General features: G+C 44.0%; 1 protein-coding gene and 1 pseudogene across 11 annotated transcripts in view; one reads left to right on the top strand and one right to left on the bottom strand.

Annotated features, from left to right (window-relative positions):
- SLC25A15 (solute carrier family 25 member 15) overlaps positions 1-24,405 on the top strand; it is a 36,658-nt gene extending 12,253 nt beyond the window's left edge. For all 10 annotated transcript variants that reach the window (XM_081547736.1, XM_081547729.1, XM_081547728.1 and 7 more), the window contains 4 exons: positions 16,196-16,333; positions 19,092-19,261; positions 20,457-20,615; positions 21,955-24,405. In XM_081547736.1, the coding sequence (XP_081403862.1) occupies positions 16,196-16,333; positions 19,092-19,261; positions 20,457-20,615; positions 21,955-22,079 (592 nt within the window). In that variant the 3' untranslated portion in view covers positions 22,080-24,405. The remainder of the gene's footprint in view (positions 1-16,195; positions 16,334-19,091; positions 19,262-20,456; positions 20,616-21,954) is intronic.
- LOC145528771 (translocon-associated protein subunit alpha pseudogene) lies at positions 7,419-9,035 on the bottom strand (annotated as a pseudogene). The gene has a single exon (XR_014070640.1). The product of XR_014070640.1 is annotated as a translocon-associated protein subunit alpha pseudogene (transcript).
- Positions 24,406-24,608: the final 203 nt, after the last annotated feature.

Genomic DNA, 24,608 nt, shown 5'->3' with positions numbered 1-24,608 from the left:
TGTAGGACTGAGCATGGATCGTAGGGTCATCCAGCAAGGAGGGCTCAGGAAAGAAGAGGAAGTAAAAAAAAAATAGAAGCCGAAACAAGAGAATGTGGTATCCTATGTAGAGACAGACAGGAAGGACACAGCTGTGACTGGAGCTCTTTCCACTCGAGGGAGACTTTTTAGCTGAAAAAACCTGTAACTTTAGTCTCCTTTAGCATCTTTGGTCCTGCTGGTGGTAAAGAACCCGCCTGCCAATTCAGGAGACATAATGAGACGTGGGTTCGATCCCTGGGTTGGGAAGATCCCCTGGAGGAGGGCATAGCAACCCACTCCAGTATTCTTGCCTGGAGAATCCCATTGATATAGGAGCCTGGTGGGCTACAGTTCATGGGGTTGCAAAGAGCCAGACACAACCGAAGCGACATTCTTGGAGAAGGACGGAGTAACCACAGGAGATTTGGAGCAGGTCCTGCAGTGAAGACATCTTCCTGTTTCACTTGGCTTAACCAGCACCTTTGCCTTTTTTTAAAACAAGAAAAAGAAATAATTTTATTTATTTGTATCTATGCCAGGTTGTCTTTGCTGTGGAGGCTTTTCTCTAGTTGTGGTGAGCAGGGGCTACTCTGTGCGCTGGCTTCTCATTGTGGTGGCTTCTCTGGTTGCAGAGCACAGGCTCTGGGGCACATGAACTTCAGTAGTTGCAACATGTGAGCTCAGTAGTTGCAGCTCCAGGGCTCTAGAGCACAGGCTCAGTAGTTGTGCTTAGTTACTCTTTGGCAAGTGGGATCCTCCCAGACCAGGGATCAAACCCACATCTCCTACCTTGGCAGGCAGATTCTCCACCAATGAACCACCCAGGGAGGTCCTCCTTGCCTTTGTTTTTGGAACTTGGGGGACAGGGACCTGCTGCCTCTTTCATCCCGCAGAGCAGTGTTGCTCATTACCATTGAGCACGTGCTGCCTGAGACCTTGTGAAGCTCTGACATGCATGCCATGCTTCCCTAGCCCTCCCCTCCATGGTCCTGTGAGAGCATCCAGGCAGGCAGTGGTCTCTGTTCATAGGCAAGGAAATCAGCACAGACATTGACATGGGCTAACACATGATGCAGCCAGGACCCCCGCTGTGTCTTCTCTTCTGCACCCTGCAGCCAGCACTCTTCCCATCAGACCACTGGCAGGCTCTGGAGTACTTTGTAGGAGATCAGGTCTAGAGACAAGATTAATAATTACACAGATGCACCAAAAGCAAAGACCTGCTTGTGGGCACCTGGTGAATTTCTGCAGGGCTGCTGTAAATATTTGTCTGTTCTTGGTTTGAACACACCCCTGAGTAGTGTTCTCTTTCCATCCTTGGCTGGGAGGAGTCTGACACAGCAGGAATATACAGGTACCTGTTTGTCGAGTAGGTGACAAACATAATTGATTCTTACAAATCCCATCCACACTGACTGCCGCTTGAGCTCCAGGTCTAAACGTTTATACTACAGGCACAGCCTGAGGCCCGTGTCCCTTACCTCGTGCAAAAAGTATTTATTAGAAAGCCAAAGTCCACCGCAGATCAGACTTGGCTTTGTGCTGCCCTGTATCAGCATGCTTGGGGTTCGTTCAGGCGTTACTGCCTCTTAGATTGAATAGCTGTCTGCATTTATCAGTGCCACCTTTGTTCCAGCAAGCTTGGCCAACCCTGGTCAATGACCCTAATTGCCTACGGCCTGTCAGCAGGTTGACAGAGAGCCCCAGAGGGAGGCCAAGTACAGATCTGCAGGCTAGCCAAGAGACAAACCATTTAAGCTTTGGTTTTGACACACAAGCCAAGCAGGAGTGAAGTGGGAAGGCTGGAGGGGACAGTGTCTGGCATTCCCACCCCTAGAAAGCTGTGTGCCAGTGCAGTTGTGGAGCTGGCTCTTCTGGTAGCACTCTGACATGTCATTCTCTAAAAGGAAGGCCACACTGCAGGCAGTGTCTTCCTTCTGAAAGAAAGCCTGCTCCAAGCCAGCTCTTCTGAGGTCTTGGTGTGCAACAGGCTGGCTTGGCCCTGGGCACCCACTTCACATTCACCTAAGGCACCAATGCCAGGCCACCAGAGGTAGGAAATCAAATTGGAGAGGGCAGACGGCCCTTGGCTTTATGCAGGCACACGTCAAATATTCTGTGTTTGGTTCCTGATCATGTTGCAAATTTTTTGGTTTCCCAGTGCATATAAAGCTATGTTTACACCATATTGTGGGCTTCCCTTGTGGCTGAGCTGGTAAAGAATCCGCCTGCAATGCGGGAGACCTGGGTTTAATTCCTGGGTTGGGAAGATCGCCTGGAGGAGGGAAAGGCAGTCTGTTAAGTGTGCAATAGTATTATGCCTCAAAAACCAATGTACCTACCTTAATTTTATTTTTTTTTTAATTTATTTTAATTGGAGGCTAATTACTTTACAATATTGTATTGGTTTTGCCATACATTGACATGAATCTGCCGTGGATGTACATGTGTTCCCCATCCTGAACCCCCCTCCCATCTCCCTCCCCATCCCATCCCTCTGGGTCATCCCAGCACACCAGCCCCAAGCACCCCGTATCTTGCATTGAACCTGGACTGGCGATTTGTTTCACATATGATAATATACATGTTTCAATGCCATTTTCCCAAATCATCTCACCCTCACTCTCTCCCACAGAGTCCAAAAGGCTGTTCTATACATCTGTGTCTCTTTTGCTGTCTCACATACAGGGTTATCATTACCATCTTTCTAAATTCCATATATATGCGTTAATATATTTTATTGGTGTTTTGCTTTCTGGCTTACTTCACTCGTATAATAGGCTCCAGTTTCATCCACCTCATTAGAACTGATTCAAATGTATTCTTTTTTTTAATGGCTGAGTAATATTCCATTGTGTATATGTACCACAGCTTTCTTATCCATTCGTCTGCTGATGGACATCTATGTTGTTTCCATGTCCTGGCTATTATAAACAGTGCTGTGATGAACAGTGGGGTACATGTGTCTCTTTCAATTCTGGTTTCCTCAGTGTGTATGCTCAGCAGTAGGATTGCTGGGTCATATGGCAGTTCTATTTCCAGTTTTTTAAGGAATCTCCACACTGTTCTCCATAGTGGCTGTACTAGTTTGCATTCCCACCAACAGTGTAAGAGGGTTCCCTTTTCTCCACACCCTCTCCAGCATTTATTGCTTGTAGACTTTTGGATAGCAGCCATTCTGACTGCCATGAAATGGTACCTCATTGTGGTTTTGATTTGCATTTCTCTGATAATGAGTGATGTTGAGCATCTTTTCATGTGTTTGTTAGCCATCTGTATGTCTTCTTTGGAGAAATGTCTGTTAAGTTCTTTGGCCTACTTTTTGATTGGGTCGTTTATTTTTCTGGAATTGAGCTGCAGGAGTTGCTTGTATATTTTTGAGATTAATTCTTTGTCAGTTGCTTCATTTACTATTATTTTCTCCCATTCTGAAAGCTGTCTTTTCACCTTGCTTATAGTTTCCTTTGTTGTGCAGAAGCTTTTAATTTTAATTAGGTCCCATTTGTTTATTTTTGCTTTTATTTCCAATATTCTGGGAGGTGGGTCATGGAGGATCCTGCTGTGATTTATGTCAGAGAGTGTTTTGCCTATGTTTTCCTCTAGGAGTTTTATAGTTTCTGGTCTTACGTTTAGGTCTTTAATCCATTTTGAGTTTATTTTTGTGTATGGTGTTAGAAAGTGTTCTAGTTTCATTCTTTTACAAGTGGTTGACCAGTTTTCCCAGCACCACTTGTTAAAGAGATTGTCTTTTCTCCATTGTATATTCTTGCCTCCTTTGTCGAAGATAAGGTGTCCATAGGTGTGTGGATATATCTCTGGGCTTTCTATTTTGTTCCATTGATCTATATTTCTGTCTCTGTGCCAGTACCATACTGTCCTGATGACTGTGGCTTTGTAGTAGAGCCTGAAGTCAGGCAGGTTGATTCCTCCAGTTCCATTCTTCTTTCTCAAGATTGCTTTGGCTATTCAAGGTTTTTTGTATTTCTATACAAATTGTGAAATTATTTGTTCTAGTTCTCTGAAAAAGACCAAGCTTGATAGGGATTGCATTGAATCTATAGATTGCTTTGGGTAGTATACTCATTTTCACTATATTGATTCTTCCAATCCATGAACATGGTATATTTCTCCATCTATTTGTGTTCTCTTTGATTTCTTTTCTTTTTTTTTTTTTTTTTGAGATCCATGCTTTATCAACACGTTACTCTCACAAGTCCCAGTGGCAGGCTCGATACACAAGACTCTCAGTTCATTTTATAGACTCTGGAACCAAGGCGTTCAAAAGGCAAATTCTGAAACCATGGTTGGTGCAGCAAATTAATATATCAAAACAAACAAAAGCTTCATCCAAATATTTACATTTTAAAAAACAGGCTACTTATTAAGTGTGCTTGAACAAACCATGTGTGGAATTGAATTCCATTCATTATGGAGTTAGTTTCTGCTCAACACTGACACTATAGAGACCCTGGCATCTGAGGATTTAAGAATTTTCAAGTGTTCTCATCTACGCTAAGAAAAGAAAACATGACAGATGGCTTCCGTGCGCTAATTTGAACCTCAGAAGTGGAAGGGCTAGTACATAAGGCAGCTTACTCAAGAGTCAGAGGCCCGGCACCTGGAACTGGGCCTGGCTTTGCTGCTGCCTAAGTATCACCAGGAACTCAATAAAATGCTCGGTAGAGGTCATTACGGAGAAGGCAATGGCACCCCACTCCAGTACTCTTGCTTGGAAAATCCCATGGACGGAGGAGCCTGGTAGGCTACGGTCCATGGGGTCGCTAAGAGTCGGACACGACTGAGCGACTTCACTTTCACTTTTCCCTTTCATGCGCTGGAGAAGGAAATGGCAGCCCACTCCAGTATTCTTGCCTGGAGAATCCCAGGGATGGGGGAGCCTGGTGGGCTGCCGTCTATGGGGTCGCACAGAGTCGGACATGACTGAAGCGACTTAGCAGCAGAGGTCATTAAATTTTGTATTAATTTAATACACCTCACTTCATTATATCCCTGTAATTTCACAAGCCTGGGACAGTCACAAAAATGTTTTAAAATATATTCCTTCCAAAGGTGGAGGGTCTACTATATTACATCAAAGTAAAAACCATGCAGTTTCTCAGAGCTCACAGAGCTTTTCCAAAGTAAACTATTGATCATACAGCCCAATTAAAAACTCAAACACTGTTTCACAGGCACAGAAAAGTCACAGCTCAGCATAGCCAATGCAGTTCATCCAACACCTCAGCCCCGCTCACAAAGCGGTTCACAGCTATACAGTCACTAGTTTTCTTGATGTTGGCTTTGGCTCAGATGTTTAAATACTTCAACTTGGAAAGATTTTTCATTTCTGTTCTGTTTTTTCTTGTGTGAGCATTGGGTGTAGGGGGAATTATAATAAAGACGGGTTAAGTTCATTATAATGAAGACAGATCAGGAATAAAACAGCTACTAAAACTTCATGATGGAATTCCAGTTGAGCTATTTCAAATCCTCAAAGGTGATGCTGTGAAAGTGCTGCACTCGATACACCAGCAAATTTTGAAAACTCAGCAGTGGCCACAGGACTGGAAGAGGTCAGTCTTCGTTCCAATCCCAAAGAAAGGCAATGCCAAAGAATGCTCAAACTACCGCACAATTGCACTCATCTCACATGCTAGTAAAGTAATGCTCAAAATTCTCCAAGCCAGGCTTCAGCAATACATGAACCGTGAACTTCCAGATGTTCAAGCTGGTTTTAGAAAAGGCAGAGGAACCAGAGATCAAATTGCCAATATCCGCTGGATCATCGAAAAAGCAAGAGAGTTCCAGAAAAACATCTATTTCTGCTTTATTGACTATGCCGAAGCCTTTGACTGTGTGGATCACAATAAACTCTGGAAAATTCTGAAAGAGATGGGCATACCAGACCATCTGACCTGTCTCTTGAGAAACCTGTATGCAGGTCAGGAAGCAACAGTTAGAACTGGACATGGAACAACAGACTGGTTCCAAATAGGAAAAGGAGTATGTCAAGGCTGTATATTGTCACCCTGCTTATTTAACTTATATGCAGAGTACATCATGAGAAACGCTGGGCTGGAAGAAACACAAGCTGGAATCAAGATTGCCGGGAGAAATATCAATAACCTCAGATATGCGGATGACACCACCCTTATGGCAGAAAGTGAAGAAGAACTAAAGAGCCTCTTGATGAAGGTGAAAGAGGAGAGTGAAAAAGTTGGCTTAAAGCTCAGCGTTCAGGAAACTAAGATCATGGCATCTGGTCCCATCACTCCATGGGAAATAGATGGGGAAACAGTGGAAACAGTGTCAGACTTTATTTTTTTGGGCTCCAGAATCACTGCTGATGGTGACTGCAGCCATGAAATTAAAAGACTCTTACTCCTTGGAAGGAAGGTTATGGCCAACCTAGATAGCATATTTAAAAGCAGAGAAATTACTTTGCCAACAAAAGTACGTCTAGTCAAGGCTATGGTTTTTCCAGTGGTCATGTATGGATGTGAGAGTTGGACGGTGAAGAAAGCTGAGCGCCGAAGAATTGATGCTTTTGAACTGTGGTGTCAGAGAAGACTCTTGAGAGTCCCTTGGACTGCAAGGAGATCCAATCAATCCATCCTAAAAGAGATCAATCCTGGGTGTTCATTGGAAGGTCTGATGTTGAAGCTGAAACTCCAATACTTTGGCCACCTCATGCGAAGGGTTGACTCATTGGAAAAGACCCTAATGCTAGGTAGGATTGGGGGCGGGAGGAGAAGGGGACGACAGAGGATGAGATGGTTGGATGGCATCACCGACTCGATGGACATGGGTTTGGGTAAACTCCGGGAGTTGGTGATGGACAGAGAGGCCTGGCGTGCTGCATTTCATGGGGTTGCAAAGAGTCGGACACGACTGAGCGACTGAACTGAACTGAAAACTTCATTTACCATTTCCTTACAAAATATACGTGGAAGAATATGGCTTAAAGACAGAGGGGAAAAACCTCTTATTTGTTCATACTATTTTTTCACTCTACTACTTATCCAGTCTGACAATATCAAACTTAACTTACTGCCAAGGGCAAGGGAAACTAAGAGGAATTTTATGAAGTCCAATTTATTGTGGTTCTGAGATCCTAAGTGCTTAAGATTTTAGAGTTCTTCAGATTAACTTTTAAAAGAAATCAATAACCAAAACACCCCAAAGATTAGATAGAAAACAACTGGTTAACCATTAAAAATTATCCAACTCTTTTTGCTTAGTCTGTAGACCAAGGCAACTTTTCTTACACAAGATGCTTCCATTGAGAAAAATGATCTCTTAGGAAAAAAAAAACCAGAGTGGTCTCAAGTCATTCCACAGCTATCTCTTGGGTCAGAAATAGAACAATGGACAACTCAGTTTCCACAAATGTACCATTTTCTTTCTTTCAGTTTTTTTTTTTTTTTAAAGATAGTGAAGTTGGTTTTATGGATCAAAACCAGAATTTTCATGTTTCACAATTTTGGTGCTAGAGATCCCCAAATTCCCTGAACTCACTGGGGAAGGTTTCTGAAGGTGTGCATTGTAGTAAACAGCAGCAAAATACCCAACAATGTTACTGCTAAAAGCAGCTGCTCCTGCTTGCGCCTTTAGAATACTAGCCGTAAAACAGCAAAAACACGCAAATCTGTGCCATCAGTCGGGATGTGAGCTATTCTAAACAGGAAACTGTTAACAGTCCAAGGCAGGACCTCTACAATCATACTGGGCAAGTGTTGAGTTTTGGGGAGAAAATGTCAGCACATGTCCCAAAGGAGGAGACAGTGCACACGTTTAGCATTCTAAAGGCTGCTTCAGACAGGCCAACAATGATTCTGGTGAGACCAACTGCTCACATACACACACGCGCGCACACAGATTTTAAGGGCTTTAAAAAAACCAAACTTGTTACTTTAGAAAAATAAATGCAGTGCATTTTCAGCAATATGATCGCCACAGACTCTGATTGCTCAGTCCACACATAAGTAGTAGCCGCCTTCTATGGTGATATGGCTTCTCTGCACTAATTCCCATCAGGCCGAAAAACATTAGGGCGGGTTAAGTAAAGACCGAATTGCTGCACAAAGGAACATTTACTCATCAGATCCCACTGATCTCTTCTGTGCCTGTTTCCTGGGCAACCTCCTTGGTGAAGCTTTATTGACCTGATTCAGAGTTTCCCGAGGAATCCAGCTCATGTTGACATCGTTTTGACTCGACGTTCCCATCTCTACCTTCTGAATGGGCCTCTTGCGCTTTCTAGATTCCAGGAGCTGATGAAGGCCAACGACAACCAACAGCCCAAGACCAGCAAGCAACATGTACATAAATATGGTTTCTCCATCTAACCCATCTTCTCTCTCAATAATTGTAACTGTTTGATTGATGCCAGTATCTTGGAAAACACTGCCGTTCAAATCCTTGTAGTTCAGGTTGGTGACGAGCCCGAAGGGCCGGCTGGCCATGGGCTCTGCGGGGATGAAGGAGTACTCAAGGTCGCCCGTCTCGGGGGCGGCACGGCCGTGTTCAGAGGAAGCGCGGTAAAGTTCTGGGTATAAAACTGGTAGTCCTGAGGGTACCGGGACGAGGCATCGAGACTCAGCGAGAAAATCCTCTGTACCCTTGTTTGTAAAGCCTACCAGGAACTTCACAATGTTATCTGCTGGAAAATCTTCGCCTTTCACAAACAGGATGGTTGCATCTGAACTTGGTGAAGCTTCAGGTTCACCTGATACATCTTCCTATTTATCTTCAGCCAAATCTGTCGGTTCATCTTCTTCCACCTCCGCTTCATCGTCTTCACCTTCAATTAGAGAATCTTCCACTGTTTCCTCATCCTCTGTAAGATCCTGGGCCACTGCCAGCGAGCCTCCTGGGCCGCCTCGGAGCAGCAGGGTGGCGGGGAACACCAGCAGGAGGAGCAGCAGCAGGCGACGGCGGGACGTCATGGCGCGTCCGCGCCGGAGTCCAGGCCGCAAACGCGAGAGCTCTTGGCCGCTCCGGCGCCAACGGCGTTACTCTTCATCCGGGCTGCGCCCTCTTCGATTTCTTTCACCAGTGTTTTATAGTTTTCTTTATATAGGTCTTTTGTTTCTTTAGGTAGATATATTCCTAAGTATTTTATTCTTTTTATTGTAATGGTGAATGGAATTGTTTCCCTAATTTCTCTTTCTGTTTTCTCATTGTTAGTGTATAGGAATGCAAGAGATTTCTGTGTGTTGATTTTATATCCTGCAACTTTACTGTATTCATTGATTAGCTCTAGTAATTATCTGGTGGAGTCTTTAGGGTTTTCTATGTAGAGGATCATGTCATCTGCAAACAGTGAGAGTTTTACTTCTTCTTTTCCAGTCTGGATTCCTTTTATTTCTTTTTCTGCTCTAATTGCTGTGGCAAAAACTTCCAAAACTGTGTTGAATAGTAGTGGTGAGAATGGGCACCCTTGTCTTGTTCCTGACTTTAGGGGAAATGCTTTCAGTTTTTCACCATTGAGGATAATGTTTGCTGTGGGTTTGTCATATATAGCTTCAAATATGTTGAGGTATGTTCCTTCTATTCCTGCTTTCTGGAGGATTTTTATCATAAATGGATGTTGAATTTTGTCAAAGGCTTTCTCTGCATCTATTGAAATAATCGTATGGTTTTTATTTTTCAGTTTGTTAATGTGATGTATTACATTGATTGATTTGCAGATATTGAAGAATCCTTGCATCCCTGGGATAAAGCCCACTTGGTCATGATGTATGATCTTTTTAATATGTTGTTAGATTCTGTTTGCCAGGATTTTGTTAAGGATTTTTGCATCTATGTTCATCAGTGACATTGGCCTGTAGTTTTCTTTTTGTGTGGCATCTTTGTCAGGTTTTGGTGTTAGGGTAATGGTGGCCTCATAGAATGAGTTTGGGAGTTTACCTTCCTCTGCAATTTTATGGAAGAGTTTGAGTAGGATAGGTGTTAGCTCTTCTCTAAATTTTTGGTAGAATTCAGCTGTGAAGCCGTCTGGTCCTGGGCTTTTGTTTGCTGGAAGATTTCTGATTACAGTTTCAATTTCCGTGCTCATGATGGGTCTGTTAAGATTTTCTGTTTCTTCTTGGTTCAGGAAGGTTGTACTTTTCTAAGAATTTGTCCATTTCTTCCAAGTTGTCCATTTTATTGCCATATAGTTGCTGATAGTAGTCTCTTATGATCCTTTGTATTTCTGTGTTGTCTGTTGTGATTTCTCCATTTTCATTTCTAATTTTGTTGATGTGATTTTTCTCCCTTTGTTTCTTGATGAGTCTGGCTAATGGTTTGTCAATTTTATTTATCTTCTCAAAGAACCAGCTTTTGGCTTTGTTGATTTTTGCTATGGTCTCTTTTGTTTCTTTTGCATTTATTTCTGCCCTAATTTTTAAGATTTCTTTCCTTCTACTAACCCTGGGGTTCTTCATTTCTTCCTTTTCTAGTTGCTTTAGGTATAGAGTTAGGTTATTTATTTGACTTTTTTCTTGTTTCTTGAGGTAAGCCTGTATTGCTATGAACCTTCCCCTTAGCACTGCTTTTACAGTGTTGATGTTGCTGCAAAAGGCATTATTTCATTGCTTTTTTATGTCTGAATAATATTCCACTGTATATATGTACCACATCTTCATTATCCATTTCTCTGTCAATGGACAATTAGGTTGCTTCCATGTCTTGACTATTGTAAACAGTGCCTCAGTGAACATTAGGGTACGTGTATCTTTTCAGAGTATGGTTTTCTGTGGATATATGCCTAGAAGTAGAATTGCTGGATCATTTTCTGTTTTTATTTCTAATTTTAGATTTTAGGAACCTTCATACTGTTCTCCACAGTGGTTGTACAAATTTACATTCCCATCAACAGTGTAAGAGGGTTTCCTTTTCTCCATACCCTCTCCAGCATTTGTCTGTAGGTGATGATGGCTGTTCTGACCAGTGTGAGGTAATACCTCAGTGTAGATTTGATTTGCATTTCTCTAATGATTAGTGATGTGAAACATCTTTCATGTGCTTTTTGGCCATCTGTATATCTTCCTTGGAGAAATGTCTGGATCTTCTGCCCATTTTTTGATTGGGTTGTTTTTTTGATTAGAGTTGCACAAGCTGTTTGTATATTTTTGGAGATAAATCCCTTGTTGGTTCCTTTGTTTGCAAATATTTTCTCCTATTCTCTGAGTTATCTTTTTGTTTTCTTATGGTCTCCTGTGCTGTGCACATGCTTTTAAGTTTAATTAGGTCCCATTTGTTTATTTTTGCTTTTATTTTCATCACTCTGGAAGGCGGATTCAAAAAGATATTGCTGCAGTGTGTCAGTGTTCTACCTATGTTTTCCTCTGAGTTTTATAGTATCTGATCTTGCATTTAGGTTTTTAATCCATTTTGAGTTTATTTTTGTGTATGGTGTTAGAGAATGTTCTAATTTCATTTTTTTACCTGTAGCTGTCCATTTTTCCCAGCACCACTTATTGAAGAGACTGTCTTTTCTCTATTGTATGTTTTTGTCTCCATCGTCATAGATTAATGACCACAAGTGTGTAGGTTTATCTCTGGACCTTCTGTCCTGTTACATTGATTCATTTTTTTTTCGCCAGTACCATATTGATTAGTGCAGCTTTGTAGTCAGAGAAGGCAATGGAAACCCACTCCAGTACTCTTGCCTGGAAAATCCCATGGACAGAGGAGCCTGGTAGGCTACAGTCCATGGGGTCGCTAAGAATTGGACACGACTGAGCGACTCCACTTTCACTTTTTCACTTTCACTTAGTTGCAGCATGCGGGATCTTAATTGCACCTCACAGACGCTAGTTTTGACCCACAGGCTCCAGAGCACAGGACTCTGTGGTTGCAGCTCCAGGGCTCAGTTGCCCTGCAGCATGTGGGATCTTAGTTCCCTGACCAGGGATCAAACTCATGTCCCCTGCATTGCAAGGAGGGTTCTTAACCACTGGACCACCAGGGAAGTCCCATGTTAAAAGTCGCTTAATCATTTTCAGTTTCAGTACTTGTGACTGGTCTGTTCATATTTTCTATTTCTTCCAGGTTCAATCTTGGAAGGTTGTACCTTTCTAAGAATTTGTCCATTTCGTCTATGTTGTCCATTTTGTTGGCATATGATTGCTGTAGTAGTCTCTCTCTCTCTCTCGTGGGCTTCCCTGGTGGCTCAGATGGTAAAAAGAATCCACCTCCATTGTGGGAGACCTGGGTTCGATCCCTGAGTTGGGAAGATCCCCTGGAGAAGGACATGGCAACCCACTCCAGTATTCTTGCCTGGAGAATCCTCATGGACAGAGGAGCCTGGTGGGTTACAGATCATGGGGTCACAAAGAGTTGGACATGACTGAGTGACTAAGCACAGTAGTCTCTTACGATCCTTTGTTGTATTTCTGTGGTGTTGGTTGTAACCTCTCCTTTTTTATTTCTAACTTTATTGATTTGAGCCCTCTCCCATTTTTTCTTGATGAGTTTGGCTAAGCTTTTCTGTTATTTTCTTCATCTTTTATTTGTTTCTGCTCTGGTCTGTGATTTTTTTTTCCTTTTACTAATGTTGAGTTTTATCTGTTCTTTTTCTAGTTGCTTTAGATGTAAGATTAAGGTTTTTTTTTTAGATTTTTCTTGTTTCCTGATGTAAGATTGTATTGCTATGAAGTTCCCTCATAGAACTGCTTTTGCTGAGTCCCATAGGTTTTGTATTGTTTTGTTTTCATTGTCATTTGTCTCTAGGAAATTTTTTTAACTTTTTTAAAATTGAAGTATAGTTGCTTTTCATGTAGGTAATTTTTTATTGCCTCCTTGATGTCTTCAATGGTCCATTGGTTGCTTAGTAACATATTGTTTAGTCTCCACATATTTGGTGTGTTTTTTTGTTTTTTTTATAGTTTTCTTGTGATTGATTTCTAATCTCATAGCATTGTGGCTGGAAAAGATGTTTGATATGACTTCAATTTTATTAAATTTACCAAGGCTTGACTTGTGGCCTAGCATGTGACCTATTATGGAGAATGTTCCATTTGCTCATGAGAAGAATGTATACTGCTCTCTGAGGGAATGTTCTATAAATATGAGTTAAGTCTCTTTGGTCTTAAGTGTCATTTAAGACCTGTGTTTCCTTCTGATTTCCTGTCCTGATGACTGTCCATTGATATAAGTGGGTTGGTTTATTGTAACTTTAGGACAATTGAATGTGGCAGGTCTGTTGGGCATCTACTTCCAGATGGGAGATAAATCATGAGGGGACCTTTCTACCTGGCAGGCTGCCCTGGGAGTTACCTTTGGGGTCTTCTGGAGGTCTGTGAGTTGTACTAGTTGTGTCAGTGACAGCCTTTTGCTGGGATTTAACCGGTCAGCGTCATGGCCAGGCGTTGCTGTGAGGAGCTCAGTTCTTCAGCCCAACTAAAGATTGTTCCCACACGAACCAGTGGTGCTCTCGTAATGGAACACTGCCCCACAGCTTGGGGACGATCTCCTTTGCTGACGTCCAGGAACTCTCAGGAGTCTTCCTGGCAATTTGTTTCACGTACTTTTCCCCATATTCTTGAACTCTTAGTGGGTTCCAGCTTCACAGCCCTGCTGGTGCCTCAGGCTGGTGGTACTAAACCCACGTGAGATGAGGATGAAGCGAATTCTCTTTCTGTATTTGTGTGCATTCATTCCTCCATCTAGATTTCCAGCTTTGCCATCTGCCCTACAAGCATTGAGCTTGGTGACACAGTGGCTGTCCCCCTCCTATGGCACCACTATACCACACCCATGCCCCTCTGTGGCTGAGCTCCAGGAGGTCATCAGCTGAGCGAGAAAATCTTTTTGTGATGAGCAGCTTTTTGGTTCAAAATTTATCCTGGGTTTTCATCTGTTCAGTTCAGTTCAGTTGCTCAGTCATGTCTGACTCGGCGACCCCATGGACTGCAGCATGCCAGGCCTCCCTGTCCATCATCAACTCCCGGAGTTTACTCAAACTCATGTCCACTGAGTCGGTGATGCCATCCAACCATCTCATCCTCTGTCATCCCCTTCTCCTCCCGCCTTCAATCTTTCCCAGCATCAGGGTCTTTTCAGATGAGTCAGCTCTTCACATGCCCTGGTGGCTCAGACAGTAAAGTGTCTGCCTACAATGTCGGAGACCTGGGTTCAATGCCTGGGTCGGGAAGATCTCCTGGAGAAGGAAATGGCAACCCACTCCAGAATTCTTGCCTGGAAAATCCCGTGGATGGAGGAGCCTGGTAGGCTTCAGTCCATGGGGTCACAAAGAGTTGGACATGACTGAGCAACTTCACTTGAGCATTCTTTGGCATTGCCTTTCTTTGGGATTGGAATGAAAACTGACCTTTTCCAGTCCTGTGGCCACTGCTGAGTTTTCCAAATTTGCTGACATATTGAGTGCAGCACTTTCACAGCATCATCTTTTAGGATTTGAAATAGCTCAACTGGAATTCCATCACCTCCAGTAGCTTTGTTCATAGTGATGCTTTCTGAGGCCCACTTGACTTCGCATTCCAGGATGTCTGGCTCTAGGTGAGTGATCACACCATCGTGATTATCTGGGTTGTGAAGATCTTTTTCGTACAGTTCTTCTGTGTATTCTTGCCACCTCTTCTTAATATCTTCTGCTTCTGTTAGGTCCATACCATTTCTGTCCTTTATTGAGCCCATCTTTGCATGAAATTTTCCCTTGGTATCTCTAATTTTCTTGAAGAGATCTCCAGTCTTTCCTATTCTATTGTTTTCCTCAGTTTCTTTGCACTGATCGCTGAGGAAGGCTTTCGTGTCTCTCCTTGCTATTCTTTGGAACTCTGCATTCAAATGGGTTTATCTTTCCTTTTCTCCTTTGCTTTTCGCTTCTCTTCTTTTGACAGCTATCTGTAAGGCCTCCTCAGACAGTCATTTTGCTTTTTTGCATTTTTGGGGGGTGGGGGGAGATGGTCTTGATCCCTGTGTCCTGTACAGTGTCATGAACCTCCGTCCATAGTTCATCAGACACTCTATCAGATCTAGTCTCTTCAAGGGACTCTCAAGAATCTTCTCCAACACCACAGTTGAAAAGCATCAATTCTTCGGTGCTCAACTTTCTTTATAGTCCAACTCTCACATCCATACATGACTACTGGAAAAACCATAGCTTTGACTAGACGGATCTTTGTTGGCAAAGTAATGTTTCTACTTTTTAATAAGCTGTCTAGGTTGGTTATAACTTTTCTTCCAAGAAGCAAGCGTCTTTTAATTTCATGGCTGTAGTCACCATCTGCAGTGATTTTGGAGCCCCAAAAAATAAAGTCTGTCACTGTTTCCACTGTTTCCCCATCTATTTGCCATGAAGTGATGGGACCAGATGCCATGATCTTAGTTTCATCTGTAGTAGTTACATTACACTTGTGGTTGCTCTGGGCTGGATGCAGGGCATATAGGGATGGGCTTGAAAACTAGTTTTATTTAAAGCTCAGCAGCAAACACACTGAAGTATTAATGGAGCATGTGTTTGGGGTGGTGGGACCTTGGGGAATTTTTTCTTCCATATTTGGTTTCTCTGTGTCACTTTTTGTCTTAGCTCTGACTGCTAGAACAAAATACCCTGGACTGGGTGGTTTAAAAACAAACATTTGTTTCTCACGGTTCTGGAGGCTAGGAAGTCTAGGAATGAGGTAGGTGCTGGCTGATTTGGTGTCCAGCGAGGGCCGTCTCCTGGTTTGCAGAGGGATGCCTCCTCTCATGCGGTGGAGAGAACACCAGCCAGCTCTCCAGTCTCTTCCACTAATCACATCAAGACCCCATCTCAAACTAATTACCCCCCCCAAAGACTCTCCTCCAGATACTATCACATGGAGGGTGAATGCTTCAACATTGGAATCTGGAGGTGGGGTCCAGGCCATAGCTCTATGACTAATAAAAGAAGCGTGGGTTTGCCATCAGAGAGACCTGGGTTTGAAGCCTAGCATTGCCACTTAGCACCTGTGTGACTGAGCCCATTGGAATCATCTCTTAAGCATCATTTTCCCTGGAAGTCAGGGTGTCGCTATCACCCTCACGGGGTGGTGGGCTCCTCAGAGGAAGCCTGGTGGGTGCCTGGTGGGTGCTGAAGGAGCGTTCCTCTCCACCTGTGCTCACTCTGCTTTACCATCCGTGTTGGAGCATGCCCAGTGCCGAGTGAAGGAATAACTGGCCGCCTGTGCTTGCATCCTTCCAGTGATCTGCAGAACGCAGCTGCTGGCTCCTTCGCCTCTGCCTTTGCTGCTCTGGTCCTCTGCCCCACGGAGCTGGTGAAGTGCCGGCTGCAGACGATGTACGAGATGGAGACGTCGGGAAAGATAGCCAAAAGCCAGAAGTAAGTGCTGCCCATGTACAAATGTCAGATTTCTGTTGCCTTGGTGTAATGAATATTTTTAAATTTTACATTATGCTATAGTTAAGAGGCAAAACAGCTTATCTACTCCAAACACTTCCCCCCTACCCCACCCACCAATCAGAGGATGATTTTCTGAATAGACAGTCTGTGATGGTTGGACCCACCACCCACCCCAGAATGTAGGCGAAAGATTTGTTTTTTTAGCAACAATGATTTATTATTTTTCCTAACTTTTTAAAAAACATTTTGGGGGAAAGACTGTGCCATGAGGTGTGCTGCGATCAGGAATCGAACCTGCACCCCCTGCATTGGAAGTGTGGAGTTTTAACCACTGAACCACCAGGGAAGTCCCTGTGGGCAAATATTTCATATCCTAAAAGTGGAGAAGCAGGGCTTATACCTCATTCGGCCTGTGGAAAGCCTAAGGCATGATTCCATATATACCTGGAAACATACAGCAGCAGCTTTGGAACTGAGGCTGAGCTTGCCTAGGTGCCAGTTTGGCTTCTGGGATGAATATTTGCTCACTCCCCAGTTTTACATCAGTGCTCTTGCTGATCACACCAGATCCTGGTGGTAACTTCCTTTACCCCTTCCCTAATCCTTCAAGTGCCCCTGGAGAAGGGAATGGCTTCCCACTCCAGTATTCTTGCCTTGAGAATCCCATGGACAGAGGAGCCTGGCAGGCTACAATCCATGGATTCACAAAGAGTCAGACATGACCTAGTGACTAAACAACAATAAATCCTTTAAGTATACCTACAAAGGGCCCAAATTCTGAAAACATTCATTAAACCCTCGTAAGCTTAGCAAGTCTTCAGTGATTGAGTTATCCCGTGAATGTATGAATGACATACATTATTATTTATCATTTGAATTAAAAAACAATTTATTATCCTTATTCATCCCAAAATTTGCTTATTTATCTTAACTAACTAAAGGTTTGGTCATGGATATTTCTCAGGTTAACTCAAAAGCCAATAAATAAACTACTGGGGAAAACTGGTAGATAAACTGACCATTTTCAGAGTTTCCTTCCAATGAAAATGGGGTTCGTAATAGCACCCTATTTCCTGCAGCCAAGAGATTCATTACAACTGATTTGAATCTATTATTCATAGCCTAGAGGTTCAAAAGTCTTTAATGCTTTTTTTCATTGAAATACAGTGTACACACAGTAACAGAAACACACCCAGAAATCATAGGAAATCTCAAGTGTGCAGTTCCACCAAAAAGTCACAAATGAACCTTTTTGTCAGCTGGTGCCCAAATGGAGAAGGAAATGGCAACCCACTCCAGTGTTCTTGCCTGGAGAATCCCAGGGATGGGGGAGCCTGGTGGGCTGCCGTCTATGGGGTCGCACAGAGTCGGACATGACTGAAGCAACTTAGCAGCAGCAGCAGCCCAGATGAATAGTACACTAACAGCACCCAGAAAGTTGTCTCTTGAAAGTAGTTTAAAGTATTTTTAAAGAAAGTAATTGTTAGATCCAAAAGATTCTGGTAGATGGACACCCTGCACAAAAGAAAACATGTTTTAGGTACAGCAGTGCCCAAGCTGGGAATATGGTAGCTGAGGGTTGAGACATGGATTGGAACCAGGCTAACTGTGTTGAGTTGAATTACTTTGTGCATGCATGCATCAGTCACTCAGTCGTGTCCAACCATTTGTGACCCTACAGACTGTAGCCTGCCAGGCTCCTCTGTCCATGGGAGTCTCCAGATAAGAACATTGGAATGGGCTGCCATGCCCTTCTTCAGGGGATCTTCCCCACGCAGGGATCGAACCCACATCTCTGGTGTTTTCCTGCATTGGCAAGCGGGTTCTTTACCTGCTGAGCCATCAGGGAAACCCTGGATTACTTTACTTCTTCAATATAGAAGGAGAGGGCGCTGCAGGCAGGAACTGGCTAGTGGATAATGCCTGGGAAGGCAGATCATCAGTAGAAGCAGGTGGCCTTTGTTACCTAGGGCCTGATCCCTCTCTGGTCCAAGCCAGGTCACCTATTGAAAACACAGTGAGGAGCGAGGGGCTTGCCAAGCCGACAAGCTTGGTTTCTGGTGCTCTCGGGAACAGGCCTGCCCCCACCCCCACCCCCACCCCGACACCATCAGGAAGAAGAGCCCGCACAGAGAGTGCCGCGTTCTGGCTGCCTCAGGCTCTGATCTGCTTCAGGGGAAAAACTCTTACACACATGCCTCAGTAAGAACTAAATACTGGGTGCATCTAGCCTGACATAGTTCAGCTCTTGGAATTTCTTTTGTTCTTGCCTTTAAGTAACATGTAAGGCTCCTTTTAAATACCTGAACAACCAGTTCGCTCAAATATAGCAGCTCAAAAGAAAGGCTGAGGAGATAGAAATTGAGGGCGGTAAGGGGACTGGGCATGAACAATGCCATTTTATTCTCGCTGAGTTTGGACAATCGCATTGTAATTCACTTACTCACTATTGAGAAAATGGGTGTAATTGGCTCTTTTAGATCTTTGATAATGATTTCTAGAAATGTATGCATTCATTTTAATAAAATATCTTTACATGGACTAGCTCAAGTGATGAAATAAACTTGTTATAAAATAACTGTATCTGTTTGAGAGATTTCCTTCCCACAGAAGCCTTTTAGGGCTGGAATTCTGGTTGCTCTGTTTATAAAATGAGCTGCGTGGTGGTCAGAGCTCCATCAGGTCTACGGGATGGGTGTGAACGCTGTCCTAACTGTCACGCTGTGTCTCTACCCAGCACAGTCTGGTCTGTCGTGAAGACTGTCTTTAGGAAGGATGGCCCCTTGGGCTTCTACCATGGACTCTCAAGTACTTTACTTAGAGAAGTACCAGGCTACTTCTTCTTTTTTGGTGCCTATGAACTGAGCCGGTCATTTTTTGCCTCGGGGAGATCGAAAGACGAATTAGGTAAGCCTGTTGGCCGGGACCACAGGTGGGTTTGAAGTGTTGGCTTCTGGGTGGTGGTGGTTGCTATGGAATCTGCACAGCGCCCCCTTGTGGCGGATCCGCCTGGCCCTAGGCACCTCTGGATGCCAGGGAGTAACCGTGGTGGCAGGTGGTAGCTAACACCTTCCTCCCACCTACGTAATTTCCTCAGGGCAGGGGCTGGAGCAAGACTTCCCAAACTTATTTTACTGGAATACCATTTGTGCATTCTCTCCAGGTCCATTTTAAGGAAGATTGCAGACATCATTTTTCCTGGGGGAAATCACCTGTAAAGCATCTCTGAATAAGCTTAAACTTAGTAGTAAATCTTGATAGTGTTTTTTTTTCCCCAAAGATTTTTTTGGATGTGGACCATTTTTTTTTTTAAGTCTTTATTGAATTTGTTACAACATTGCTTGTTTTGTGTTTTGGTTTTTTTTTTGGTTGTGCGGTATGTGGGATCTTATCTCCCTGACCAGGGATCAAACCCATGCCCCTCTGCAATGGAAGGTGAAGTCTTAACCACTGGACCACCAGGGAAATCCCCCTGATAGATAGTATTTTGAGAGCAATGAGAAGGGTCCTTCCTTCTCATTTACCTTCATTAGCGGCTTGACCCGCTTGGCTCGTGGGTGATTACTTTTTTTTTCCTTAAACACCTCCATTCAGTGTTTTGGACCTGTTCTGATTACCATTGTGCTCCCAGGCTTAACTGTCATGTTTAACAAGATAACTTTAGTTTTTCATGGTAAAAGAAGAATCGGGGCTGTAGGGTATTAATATATTAAAATACTTAAGAGAAAGTTGAAAAAAGATGCAGCCTGTGTTTCCATGGCCTCTGTTCTTACTCCTCGTGGCGGGGTGTTGCCATGCTGCTGGGGCCTGCTGGTTCTGGCGGGGGGTGGGGGGCAGGCCTCTGGAGGACAGGGCAGGAGGGCCACAGTGACCAGCCTAAATCTGACCCTCATTGGAGCTGCCCCTGGTCCTGGCATCATGAGGGACACCCCCAGGCTATCACAAGGAACCTGTGCTCTTAGATCGTTGCCCCAGAGAACTGTGCTCCGCAGCTTCCGTGTTGGTAATTGCACCCACTTGCAGCCGCTGCTGCACTGACCTCTGGGAACGTCACATCACCTGGGCTCGAGACCAAATACCATTTGCTCATTTCCTCCTCTAGGCCCTGCCCCTTTGATGTTAAGTGGTGGGTTTGGTGGCATCTGCCTGTGGCTTGCTGTTTACCCAGTGGATTGTATCAAATCCAGGATTCAAGTTCTTTCCATGTCTGGAAAACAGGCGGGTTTTATCGGAACCTTTATAAGCATCGTGAAAAATGAAGGTGAGTCTGCCACTGGCTGAACCAGAGGTGGGGTGTGTACAGAGAGCAGTCATTTCACCGCTAGTCTTGTTGAAGTTGATCACATGGATAATGGCTCTGTTTCCCCCACCTCATAACCTTTTCTAACTGTGTATATAACCCACACTTGTGGATTTGTTTTCAAACCCCTTTCTTTAGGTTCTTTCATTATTCTCAAGAATGTTTAAAGCTCCTGACTCCTAACCTCTGGGCCAGGATTTTTTTTTTCTAAATAGCCTGGAGGGATTTTTTAAAGTATATACTTTTGTCTAAGAGGATGGATGTTTTGAAGTTAGCACCACTTGTTTTAAGCAATATTATCACAAGCTGAGCTCTGATGGAATCGCTAAGACATTTCAGACAGTGTACATCCTTAACGCTAAGACTTCTGGAATGAGAAAGGCACTAAGCAGTTTCTGAAGGTTATTTGCTATCAGGTTTTGGTTATACAGGAGGATAAAGACTTTTTAAAGTAGTGGTTGTATAAAGTCGGTTTTATGCTACATTCACTATACATCTTAAAACTTGGCATATGCACGTCTCTTGAGAGTGAGCACAGTAAATATGCAGAAACCGATTTAACCCCAAATAGAGCATAAGATGTCTATTAGTAATAGTAACCCCTTTTGTTTTTTTTATTTGGCTGCACCGGGTCTCAGTTGCAGCATGTGAGATCTTCAATCTTCATTGCGACATGCAGAATCTTTAGTTGCGGCATGTGGGATCTAGTTCTCTGACCAGGGATCAAACCTGGGCCCCCTGCAATGGGAGCGAGGAGTCTTAGCCACTAGACCACCAGGGAAGTCCCCAGTAACCCCTTTTCAATTTGCATTACACTTCACAGTTTTACAAAGTACTTACACCTCCCTTATCTGATTGGATCTTCCGAACCGCCTTGGGCAGTACTGATACTGGAAAGCTGATACTAGTCAGATTTCTGACCTCATCCACGTTCTTTCTCCTGGCCCACTGCCTCATGGTCCTCGCCCCCACGTGAAGCTGCAAAGCCACTGCCATCTGTGACTCTGGTTGCCTTCTGTCGGCCCATGTGGCCCCACTCTGCCACATCCGTCTACCAGGAGTTAACAGGCACGGGATTGGTGAATGTTTGCCAGCTTTACTGGGAGACCTACCCTTGCCCTTGTTTCCACTAGACTGTTTAGTTCCCTTAGCCCAGGGAAACCTGCTCCATAACTATTGGGTTTTAGCTCTATTGTCTGGATTTGTAAGTGTAAAAATATCCATGCTGTGCGGGTTCGTGGGATATCTGCAAGAAGAAGGGGGAGGGATCTCAGTCTTTGATCACCCCTTTGTCTTCTAGGAGTACCGGCCTTATATTCTGGACTGAAACCTACCTTGATTCGTGCATTCCCTGCCAACGGGGCCCTCTTCTTGGCCTATGAATACAGCAGGAAGTTGATGATGAACCAGTTCGAAGCATACTGAAGCATTGCGGCGAACCTCGATCCAAGTGCAGGCATTTGAGGACTGCAGTTCATCTCAGGGTTTCAAAGAGTACAAGACCAACGTGGAGTTATTTTGATTTCATGCAAATTATTATATATTTTTTTTTGGTCTTCCATTCTTCTACCTTAAACTTTATAGAAGAGCCTCTATTTTATAGCATATAATTTCTGCCCATAATTGTATTGAAATAGAAAAGTTGCTGCTCTTGTCCATGGTGGGACATGCAGGGTAGGTGGGCTGCTGGTCTGAGGGACCTAATCTGGTTATATCAAGGGCTTTTGCATAAACCTGTATGTGTCCATGCAGTTTAGATGGTTATGTGTTGTGAGTGAAGCACAGTGTAGTTCCATGTTTCATCTCAAATCGCATCAGGAAAAAAAAAAAAACACCTGAGGTAACCATGTTTCATGAGGATGGTCCCATTCTAGATATAGGGTCTCTTTTAAAAAAAATCTGCTTAGCACGTACACTATACTAAGTGGGTACAGTTTTTAAAATGTTTTCCTGTGGTGCTTGAAAACTTAAGATGTCCTCCTAGATGTTAAAAAGGAGAATGTACCTGCATACTGGTGTGGCTTTCACGTTCTCGACTGACGTTTCAGAGGAAGCATGCTGGATTCTCCTAGGATGCTCCTCTGTGGAAACAGTGCCAATCATCTTCCAGGTAGGACCACATTCCGCGCCCCGACATAGGGCTGGGTGTGGCCCGGAGCCTTTGGGAAGCAGCCCAGGGCCTGCTTCTCTGCCCTCCTCTCCCAAGGGACTCCCCTCTGCTGGGCTTGAGCTAGAGGAAGGGGCTGACGAGACGGCGCCGTGGTGCTTGGTGAAGCCAGTGGCTGACAGCTGCCCTGAGCTGCTTTCTGTCTCTGGGGCCTGGCCTGGATGGGATTCCAGGGCTTCTTTTGGACTCTCTATCCGCTTTGGGCCATGCTCTCCTCGCCTCCGCCAATCAGAAGCCTTTTCAGGGAGCAGAGCGTGGAAGCCGAGAGAGGCCCTGGCTCTGCATCTGGGGATAGGATGCTCCTGGGCGAAGGGTTCTCCTCTCAGACATCCTTAGGACTTGCCCTCCCTGTGAGGGGTGCCAGGGCTGAACTGGGCTGAATTTTTGTCTCTGGGTCCTTCCTGGTCGGGCTTTTCCAGCACTAGAGCCTTTTGACGTGGGCTTCTGGCCGTGGTGAATTTCAGCGATGTGGTCTCTGGGGTGTGACTTGATCAATGAAACAAGTCATTTTATTAAATTATGCCATATGTCTGCACTACTCACAAACCCTAGTTCATCGGGTTTCTACAGACTTGGGAGGGGCACCTGTTCTCTGTCCTCTGGTGTAAGGGAGCTGCCCCGCCCCCATCCCCATCCCAGGACCACCCAGGGCTCTGATAAAGAGGTCTTAATGGGCCCTAGCGGCTGATGTGTTGTTAGTAACAGTCCTCAGCCGTATGTCTGTCTCTGTGGGAAACCTCTAGTTTCTGCAAGGTTTTGTTCTCCTTGAAGCCTCGGTGGTAACTCTAGCCAGTTGCCAGAAGCCAGGAAGTCAGGATGCTCAGCGTTGTGCCCGATGGGTTCAAGTTATGGCAGGTCTTCCGTTGCCTTTTCTTGAAAAGCATTTTTTCTACCTACCTTTTCTCCATATCTAAATGGTCAGTAGCTACTGAGTAGTGCTTCATCTAGACAGGCCTGGACTGAAGCCAAAAGAACAGACGGGACTGGCTCTCCCAGGAAGAGGCTTCCTCCAGGGCCCACTGGCAGTACTATTTCTCCTGTGTTGTCCTGCAAGGATGTAACTGAATTTCTTCAACAGAAACCCTCTGAGGCAAGTTAAGAGTGAGTGGGAGTAAGGAATGGAAACTTAAGTCAGAATAGTGTTTTTGTTTGTTTCATTCTATTCACTTAACTCATGGTTCAGTATTTAGGTACGATCTGTACCATTTCAGATGTGTACTCCAGACAAAAATATAGTAGCTTGAAATACTGTGTTTAAAGAAATTCTTGTGTTCTATCATTAAATTATTTGCCTAATAGGTGACTATATGATTTAAGTACATATGTGCAAAGAACTAACTATCAAGAATGCTTGAGTCATGTATGGTGATATTTCAGGATGGAGGTTTTATTGCAGTGAGCATTGTTCTTTGTCAACAAGATTCCTGATGTAAAACAACTACTGATAAAAATCCATGTTATCTATACACTGCAGTGATGAAACTTGACCCACTAAAATTACTTTTCCTCCACCAGGCTGTGGATGTGATGTGACTGATTTGCCAGGATGCCATGCTATTTTTTAAAATAAATTTCTTGATACAAGTTCTGTTTCAGGTCAGTAAATTCTTTTTGACCACACCGTGTGGCATGTGGGCTTTTATTCCCTGACCAGGGATTGAACTTGAGTCCCTTGCATTGGAAGCGTGGAGTCTAAACCACTGGACCACCAGGGACAGCCCTACAGGTCAGTAAATTCTTTTCAAGAAAACCAGTATCTTTCTGATATTACATAAGTTTCTCAAGTT

Source organism: Giraffa tippelskirchi, chromosome 12 (genome assembly GCF_054371585.1).
Source record: "Giraffa tippelskirchi isolate mGirTip1 chromosome 12, T2T-mGirTip1v1.2.pri, whole genome shotgun sequence".
Classification (NCBI taxonomy): Eukaryota; Metazoa; Chordata; class Mammalia; order Artiodactyla; family Giraffidae; genus Giraffa; species Giraffa tippelskirchi.
The sequence above is the reverse complement of the archived record's forward strand: the minus strand, read 5'-3'. Positions and strand labels throughout refer to the sequence as shown.